Below are 10000 nucleotides of genomic sequence, written 5' to 3'. Positions count from 1 at the left end.
CTGACAGCTGAGGACACAACAAAACAACAGTCAAGTTTGTATGTTCCCGCTGACAGCTGAGGACACAACAAAACAACAGTCAAGTTTGTATGTTCCTGCTGACAGCTGAGGACACAACAAAACAACAGTCAAGTTTGTATGTTCCTGCTGACAGCTGATGACACAACAAAACAACAGTCAAGTTTGTATGTTCCTGCTGACAGCTGATGACACAACAAAACTACAGTCAAGTTTGTATGTTCCTGCTGACAGCTGAGGACACAACAAAACTACAGTCAAGTTTGTATGTTCCTGCTGACAGCTGATGACACAACAAAACTACAGTCAAGTTTGTATGTTCCTGCTGACAGCTGAGGACACAACAAAACTACAGTCAAGTTTGTATGTTCCTGCTGACAGCTGATGACACAACAAAACTACAGTCAAGTTTGGTTGTTCCTGCTGACAGCTGATGACACAACAAAACTACAGTCAAGTTTGGTTGTTCCTGCTGACAGCTGATGACACAACAAAACAACAGTCAAGTTTGTATGTTCCTGCTGACAGCTGATGACACAACAAAACTACAGTCAAGTTTGTATGTTCCTGCTGACAGCTGAGGACACAACAAAACTACAGTCAAGTTTGTATGTTCCTGCTGACAGCTGAGGACACAACAAAACTACAGTCAAGTTTGTATGTTCCTGCTGACAGCTGAGGACACAACAAAACAACAGTCAAGTTTAGATGTTCCTGCTGACAGCTGAGGACACAACAAAACAACAGTCAAGTTTAGATGTTCCTGCTGACAGCTGAGGACACAACAAAACAACAGTCAAGTTTAGATGTTCCTGCTGACAGCTGAGGACACAACAAAACTACAGTCAAGTTTGTATGTTCCTGCTGACAGCTGAGGACACAACAAAACAACAGTCAAGTTTGTATGTTCCTGCTGACAGCTGAGGACACAACAAAACAACAGTCAAGTTTGTATGTTCCTGCTGACAGCTGAGGACACAACAAAACTACAGTCAAGTTTGTATGTTCCTGCTGACAGCTGATGACACAACAAAACTACAGTCAAGTTTGGTTGTTCCTGCTGACAGCTGAGGACACAACAAAACAACAGTCAAGTTTGTATGTTCCTGCTGACAGCTGAGGACACAACAAAACAACAGTCAAGTTTGTATGTTCCTGCTGACAGCTGAGGACACAACAAAACAACAGTCAAGTTTGTATGTTCCTGCTGACAGCTGAGGACACAACAAAACTACAGTCAAGTTTGGTTGTTCCTGCTGACAGCTGAGGACAAAACTAAACTACAGTCAAGTTAGGTTGTTCCTGCTGACAGCTGAGGACACAACAAAACAACAGTCAAGTTTGGTTGTTCCTGCTGACAGCTGAGGACACAACAAAACTACAGTCAAGTTTGGTTGTTCCTGCTGACAGCTGAGGACACAACAAAACAACAGTCAAGTTTGTATGTTCCTGCTGACAGCTGAGGACACAACAAAACAACAGTCAAGTTTGTATGTTCCTGCTGACAGCTGAGGACACAACAAAACTACAGTCAAGTTTGTATGTTCCTGCTGACAGCTGATGACACAACAAAACTACAGTCAAGTTTGGTTGTTCCTGCTGACAGCTGAGGACACAACAAAACAACAGTCAAGTTTGTATGTTCCTGCTGACAGCTGAGGACACAACAAAACAACAGTCAAGTTTGTATGTTCCTGCTGACAGCTGAGGACACAACAAAACAACAGTCAAGTTTGTATGTTCCTGCTGACAGCTGAGGACACAACAAAACTACAGTCAAGTTTGGTTGTTCCTGCTGACAGCTGAGGACAAAACTAAACTACAGTCAAGTTAGGTTGTTCCTGCTGACAGCTGAGGACACAACAAAACAACAGTCAAGTTTGGTTGTTCCCGCTGACAGCTGAGGACACAACAAAACAACAGTCAAGTTTGGTTGTTCCTGCTGACAGCTGAGGACACAACAAAACAACAGTCAAGTTTGTATGTTCCTGCTGACAGCTGAGGACACAACAAAACAACAGTCAAGTTTGTATGTTCCTGCTGACAGCTGAGGACACAACAAAACAACAGTCAAGTTTGTATGTTCCTGCTGACAGCTGAGGACACAACAAAACTACAGTCAAGTTTGTATGTTCCTGCTGACAGCTGAGGACACAACAAAACTACAGTCAAGTTTGGTTGTTCCTGCTGACAGCTGAGGACACAACAAAACAACAGTCAAGTTTGGTTGTTCCTGCTGACAGCTGAGGACACAACAAAACTACAGTCAAGTATGTATGTTCCTGCTGACAGCTGAGGACACAACAAAACAACAGTCAAGTTTGTATGTTCCTGCTGACAGCTGAGGACACAACAAAACTACAGTCAAGTTTGGTTGTTCCTGCTGACAGCTGAGGACAAAACTAAACTACAGTCAAGTTAGGTTGTTCCTGCTGACAGCTGAGGACACAACAAAACAACAGTCAAGTTTGGTTGTTCCCGCTGACAGCTGAGGACACAACAAAACAACAGTCAAGTTTGGTTGTTCCTGCTGACAGCTGAGGACACAACAAAACAACAGTCAAGTTTGTATGTTCCTGCTGACAGCTGAGGACACAACAAAACTACAGTCAAGTTTGTATGTTCCTGCTGACAGCTGAGGACACAACAAAACAACAGTCAAGTTTGGTTGTTCCTGCTGACAGCTGAGGACACAACAAAACAACAGTCAAGTTTGTATGTTCCTGCTGACAGCTGAGGACACAACAAAACAACAGTCAAGTTTGTATGTTCCTGCTGACAGCTGAGGACACAACAAAACTACAGTCAAGTTTGTATGTTCCTGCTGACAGCTGAGGACACAACAAAACTACAGTCAAGTTTGGTTGTTCCTGCTGACAGCTGAGGACACAACAAAACAACAGTCAAGTTTGGTTGTTCCTGCTGACAGCTGAGGACACAACAAAACTACAGTCAAGTTTGTATGTTCCTGCTGACAGCTGAGGACACAACAAAACAACAGTCAAGTTTGGTTGTTCCTGCTGACAGCTGAGGACACAACAAAACAACAGTCAAGTTTGGTTGTTCCTGCTGACAGCTGAGGACACAACAAAACAACAGTCAAGTTTGGTTGTTCCCGCTGACAGCTGAGGACACAACAAAACAACAGTCAAGTTTGGTTGTTCCTGCTGACAGCTGAGGACACAACAAAACAACAGTCAAGTTTGGTTGTTCCTGCTGACAGCTGAGGACACAACAAAACAACAGTCAAGTTTGGTTGTTCCTGCTGACAGCTGAGGACACAACAAAACTACAGTCAAGTTTGGTTGTTCCTGCTGACAGCTGAGGACACAACAAAACTACAGTCAAGTTTGGTTGTTCCTGCTGACAGCTGAGGACACAACAAAACTACAGTCAAGTTTGGTTGTTCCCACTGACAGCTGAGGACACAACAAAACTACAGTCAAGTTTGGTTGTTCCCACTGACAGCTGAACAGCAGAACAGCACAAAACCCAAATTGCAGACCCCACCCCCTCATTATTATAGACCTATAACTTGATATTGAAACACATACCTGCATGATGCAGGGCAGTCTTGATATTGAAACACGTACCTGCATGATGCAGGGCAGTCTTGATATTGAAACACGTACCTGCATGATGCAGGGCAGTCTTGATATTGAAACACGTACCTGCATGATGCAGGGCAGTCTTGATATTGAAACACATACCTGCATGATGCAGGGCAGTCTTGATATTGAAACACGTACCTGCATGATGCAGGGCAGTCTTGATATTGAAACACGTACCTGCATGATGCAGGGCAGTCTTGATATTGAAACACGTACCTGCATGATGCAGGGCAGTCTTGATATTGAAACACATACCTGCATGATGCAGGGCAGTCTTGATATTGAAACACGTACCTGCATGATGCAGGGCAGTCTTGATATTGAAACACGTACCTGCATGATGCAGGGCAGTCTTGATATTGAAACACGTACCTGCATGATGCAGGGCAGTCTTGATATTGAAACACATACCTGCATGATGCAGGGCAGTCTTGATATTGAAACACGTACCTGCATGATGCAGGGCAGTCTTGATATTGAAACACGTACCTGCATGATGCAGGGCAGTCTTGATATTGAAACACGTACCTGCATGATGCAGGGCAGTCTTGATATTGAAACACATACCTGCATGATGCAGGGCAGTCTTGATATTGAAACACGTACCTGCATGATGCAGGGCAGTCTTGATATTGAAACACGTACCTGCATGATGCAGGGCAGTCTTGATATTGAAACACGTACCTGCATGATGCAGGGCAGTCTTGATATTGAAACACGTACCTGCATGATGCAGGGCAGTCTTGATATTGAAACACGTACCTGCATGATGCAGGGCAGTCTTGATATTGAAACACATACCTGCATGATGCAGGGCAGTCTTGATATTGAAACACGTACCTGCATGATGCAGGGCAGTCTTGATATTGAAACACGTACCTGCATGATGCAGGGCAGTCTTGATATTGAAACACGTACCTGCATGATGCAGGGCAGTCTTGATATTGAAACACATACCTGCATGATGCAGGGCAGTCTTGATATTGAAACACATACCTGCATGATGCAGGGCAGTCTTGATATTGAAACACGTACCTGCATGATGCAGGGCAGTCTTGATATTGAAACACGTACCTGCATGATGCAGGGCAGTCTTGATATTGAAACACGTACCTGCATGATGCAGGGCAGTCTTGATATTGAAACACGTACCTGCATGATGCAGGGCAGTCTTGATATTGAAACACATACCTGCATGATGCAGGGCAGTCTTGATATTGAAACACATACCTGCATGATGCAGGGCAGTCTTGATATTGAAACACGTACCTGCATGATGCAGGGCAGTCTTGATATTGAAACACATACCTGCATGATGCAGGGCAGTCTTGATATTGAAACACATACCTGCATGATGCAGGGCAGTCTTGATATTGAAACACGTACCTGCATGATGCAGGGCAGTCTTGATATTGAAACACATACCTGCATGATGCAGGGCAGTCTTGATATTGAAACACGTACCTGCATGATGCAGGGCAGTCTTGATATTGAAACACGTACCTGCATGATGCAGGGCAGTCTTGATATTGAAACACATACCTGCATGATGCAGGACAGTCTTGATATTGAAACACATACCTGCATGATGCAGGGCAGTCTTGATATTGAAACACGTACCTGCATGATGCAGGGCAGTCTTGATATTGAAACATGTACCTGCATGATGCAGGGCAGTCTTGATATTGAAACATGTACCTGCATGATGCAGGGCAGTCTTGATATTGAAACACGTACCTGCATGATGCAGGGCAGTCTTGATATTGAAACACATACCTGCATGATGCAGGGCAGTCTTGATATTGAAACACGTACCTGCATGATGCAGGGCAGTCTTGATATTGAAACACGTACCTGCATGATGCAGGGCAGTCTTGATATTGAAACACGTACCTGCATGATGCAGGGCAGTCTTGATATTGAAACACGTACCTGCATGATGCAGGGCAGTCTTGATATTGAAACACATACCTGCATGATGCAGGGCCGTCTTCCCTCTCATTATTATAGACCTATAACTTGATATTGAAACACGTACCTGCATGATGCAGGGCAGTCTTCCCTGAGCCGTCTACAGCATCAACTGCACATTTACTCTGGAGGAGAAGAAGAAACAACTTAGAGGTGCAACTGCATCAAGTTAGACACAGATGATGAGTTTCATTAAAGGGAAGTTATACCCTTGGATACACTGTTATATTATCACCAGTCTGTCATGTGCAATGCATTCCAAGAGTTATTCTGTGATGAGGCGTTCCTCAGGTCCTCAACCTGCCTCGTCTATTTCTACTTCAGAAAGTGATTTCCTACATTTCCCAGAATGCCTCTTGATAATACCCAGAGTGTTTCCAGTCCACAGAAACTTGTGTCACGTCCCATCCTTTAATACAACATGCAGCGTTTCCCCTAGAAAGCTTTTCAGGCCTGGAGGGATTTCGAAATGTTACCCGACCGCAACGGCGGGGCCCCTCGCTGGCGATGCTAAACTTTTAGCTAACCTGTTCGCATCTATGTTGGCAATGGCATCCCAAGTATCATCATACTATTATGGGATGCGATGCGAACAGTTGTATTATGGGATGTGCGTTTCCCAGGCAACGACACACGTTGACATGTTCTGGAACAGCGGCGCACGCTGGCACAATGCTCCTAAAAGCAAAATGCTTATTGTTTTGAATGATTTGGCATCTTCTATTACCGTCAACACCAGTATTGTTGTATTGTAATAATATGCCATAAAGGTTTGTTGAAATTCTGGGAAGAGCATTTAGCATTTTTTTTTCTGGCCTGGTCTCGCGCGAGCTACTTCTGGCTCCTGGCTCCAAATAACCAAGATGGCGACGGTCAAAATGTCAAACTCAAGGCTTCAAAACGGGAGTTCAGAAACCAATGGCTGATGTCACAGTAGCTACGTCCATATTTATTACACGGTCTATGGTAAGAACCTGACCATGCAGATCATATCTGCTAACTAGATGAATCCAAAAAGGTCAAGAGCATTCCCATTGTGTCTCTCACTATGGGTACACACTGACTACACACTGACTACACACTGACTACACACAGACTGCACACTGACTACACACTGACTACACACTGACTACACACTGACTACACACTGACTACACACAGACTACACACTGACTACACACAGACTACACACAGACTTGCATGCATGCTTGCATGTTCAGGCAGGTGTGTACTGCCGAGATGCTGCTGACTGTCAGGAGTCTGTTAGGTCAGCAGATCAGAGCAGCAAGAGTGTGTGTGTGCGTGTGTGTGTGTGTGTGTGTGTGTGTATGTGTGTGTGTGTGTGTGTGTGTGTGTGTGTGCATGTGCGTGTGTGTGTGTGTGTGTGTGTGTGTGCGTGTGTGCGTGCGTGTGTGTATGTGTGTGTGTGTGTGTGTGTGTGTGTGTGTGTGTGTGTGTGTGTGTGTGTCAGCAGATCTCAGTGGGAGCACAGAATCAGCAGACTGAATAATGAAGACAGATTGATTCAGGCGTGTCACAGAATAGTGAGACTATTCAGACGCTGACTTACAGCACATGTTCTGATGTCACACAGTATTAACTTACAACACCAACCAAAGGTGACTGAGGTCAGTGAAGCACCCAGGACCAGTGTTACAAGTTACTTTAAAAATGTAATATACTACATATTACTAGTTACTTTCATTTGAGAGTAATAAGTTACTTTACAATATTACTTTGTAAAACAACAGCAGCAGCAGAATGACATCGCTGCCCCAGAACCATCCCAAAAAAAATATTTCAACCGCCTTGAAGTCAGTGTAAACAATCCAAAATTCTAAATTGTATTCTTTTCCTTTGTTATTGTCATCTGTAGTGGTTATTTGCATAAAAACACACAATTTGATTAGGAAATTATTGTATCTTTTTTTAAATATGTGCTTTGATTTAATCAAATGTAACTCAATTTGTAACTTGAGTTACTTGACAAAGTAACTGGTATAATATTACTGAAATCCTATAAGTAATAAGTTATATTACTGAGTTACTGCTAAAAGTAATATATTACATGTAATAAGTTACCTTTGTAATGAGTTACCCCCAACACTGGCCAGGACTAAGTTCTGCTGGGTGACCTGTGGATTTTCTGCCATGAAAATGTATGAAGTTTCATGATAGAACCATAGTATTACATTAAACATAGTCTCTTATCACCACTAAAACACCTTAGGACCATATTATTTTTATGTGTAAATAAACAGCTCCAGCTTGATAAGATACAGCATGTTGTTAAATGATTAGGCCTGGATTGATTTACTGGGTTGAAATCAGAGACTGTAAAAAATGGACGATGGACGTAGTGAGTGTGATGTCACCACTGGTTGGTGGACTCTCGTTTTTAAGCCTGGAGATCGGCATTTTGGTTCTCGCGATAGGAGCTGGCGATCACACCCAAAACATAGTTTTTCTTTTGTATTTTCTTATCATCCATTTTACTCTAAAGGGGTGAGTTATATAAAAAGATCCCCCCCCTATAGTTGTCATGAAATGTGAAATTAGCTATAGACCGTCTATTTCTGAATGGAGAATGACTCCTTTTTGCAGCCAGCCTCAAGTGGCCATTCGAGGAACTGCAGTTTTTGGGACTTCCACATTGGCCTAATTTCTGCCAAGAGTCTCTCCCCTCGGTTGAAATACACCTCAGTAAACTGGATGATCAAGCCTGTCTGGCTGAAGCTTTGAATCAGACAGGTCAGTGCTAAAGCCTGTCTGGCTGAAGCTTTGAATCAGACAGGTCAGTGCTAAAGCCTGTCTGACTGAAGCTTTGAAGCAGACAGGTCAGTGCTAAAGCCTGTCTGGCTGAAGCTTTGAATCAGACAGGTCAGTGTTAAAGCCTGTCTGACTGAAGCTTTGAATCAGACAGGTCAGTGCTAAAGCCTGTCTGACTGAAGCTTTGAAGCAGACAGGTCAGTGCTAAAGGGGGTCTGGCTGAAGCTGTGAAGCAGACAGGTCAGTGCTAAAGCCTGTCTGACTGAAGCTGTGAATCAGACAGGTCAGTGTTAAAGCCTGTCTGACTGAAGCTTTGAATCAGACAGGTCAGTGCTAAAGCCTGTCTGACTGAAGCTTTGAATCAGACAGGTCAGTGCTAAAGCCTGTCTGACTGAAGCTTTGAAGCAGACAGGTCAGTGCTAAAGGGTGTCTGGCTGAAGCTTTGAATCAGACAGGTCAGTGCTAAAGCCTGTCTGACTGAAGCTTTGAAGCAGATAGGTCAGTGTTAAAGCCTGTCTGACTGAAGCTTTGAAGCAGACAGGTCAGTGTTAAAGCCTGTCTGACTGAAGCTTTGAATCAGACAGGTCAGTGCTGAAGCCTGTCTGACTGAAGCTTTGAATCAGACAGGTCAGTGTTAAAGCCTGTCTGACTGAAGCTTTGAATCAGACAGGTCAGTGCTGAAGCCTGTCTGACTGAAGCTTTGAATCAGACAGGTCAGTGTTAAAGCCTGTCTGACTGAAGCTTTGAATCAGACAGGTTAGTGCTAAAGCCTGTGTGACTGAAGCTTTGAATCAGACAGGTCAGTGCTGAAGCCTGTCTGGCTGAAGCTTTGAATCAGACAGGTCAGTGCTAAAGCCTGTCTGACTGAAGCTTTGAATCAGACAGGTTAGTGCTAAAGCCTGTCTGACTGAAGCTGTGAATCAGACAGGTCAGTGCTGAAGCCTGTCTGACTGAAGCTTTGAATCAGACAGGTCAGTGTTAAAGCCTGTCTGACTGAAGCTTTGAAGCAGACAGGTCAGTGCTAAAGGGGGTCTGGCTGAAGCTGTGAAGCAGACAGGTCAGTGCTAAAGCCTGTCTGACTGAAGCTTTGAATCAGACAGGTCAGTGCTAAAGCCTGTCTGACTGAAGCTTTAAAGCAGACAGGTCAGTGCTAAAGGGGGTCTGGCTGAAGCTTTGAATCAGACAGGTCAGTGCTAAAGCCTGTCTGACTGAAGCTTTGAAGCAGACAGGTCAGTGTTAAAGCCTGTCTGACTGAAGCTTTGAATGAGACAGGTCAGTGCTGAAGCCTGTCTGACTGAAGCTTTGAAGCAGACAGGTCAGTGTTAAAGCCTGTCTGACTGAAGCTTTGAATCAGACAGGTCAGTGCTGAAGCCTGTCTGACTGAAGCTTTGAATCAGACAGGTCAGTGTTAAAGCCTGTCTGACTGAAGCTTTGAATCAGACAGGTTAGTGCTAAAGCCTGTGTGACTGAAGCTTTGAATCAGACAGGTCAGTGCTGAAGCCTGTCTGGCTGAAGCTTTGAATCAGACAGGTCAGTGCTAAAGCCTGTCTGACTGAAGCTTTGAATCAGACAGGTCAGTGCTGAAGCCTGTCTGACTGAAGCTTTGAATCAGACAGGTCAGTGCTGAAGCC

At 44.1% G+C, this 10000-nt stretch overlaps 1 protein-coding gene across 1 annotated transcript in view; it reads right to left on the bottom strand.

Annotated features, from left to right (window-relative positions):
- The window catches only part of rai14 (retinoic acid induced 14), a 90865-nt gene that overhangs the window by 29769 nt on the left and 51096 nt on the right, over window positions 1-10000 (bottom strand). Inside the window, exon 6 of the mRNA XM_083657356.1 lies at window positions 5668-5725. Coding sequence (XP_083513482.1) covers window positions 5668-5725 — 58 coding nt within the window. The remainder of the gene's footprint in view (window positions 1-5667; window positions 5726-10000) is intronic.

This window comes from Poromitra crassiceps (assembly GCF_964638095.1).
Source record: "Poromitra crassiceps genome assembly, chromosome: 21".
Lineage (NCBI taxonomy): Eukaryota > Metazoa > Chordata > Actinopteri > Beryciformes > Melamphaidae > Poromitra > Poromitra crassiceps.
This window is presented reverse-complemented; position numbering and strand designations above follow the sequence as displayed.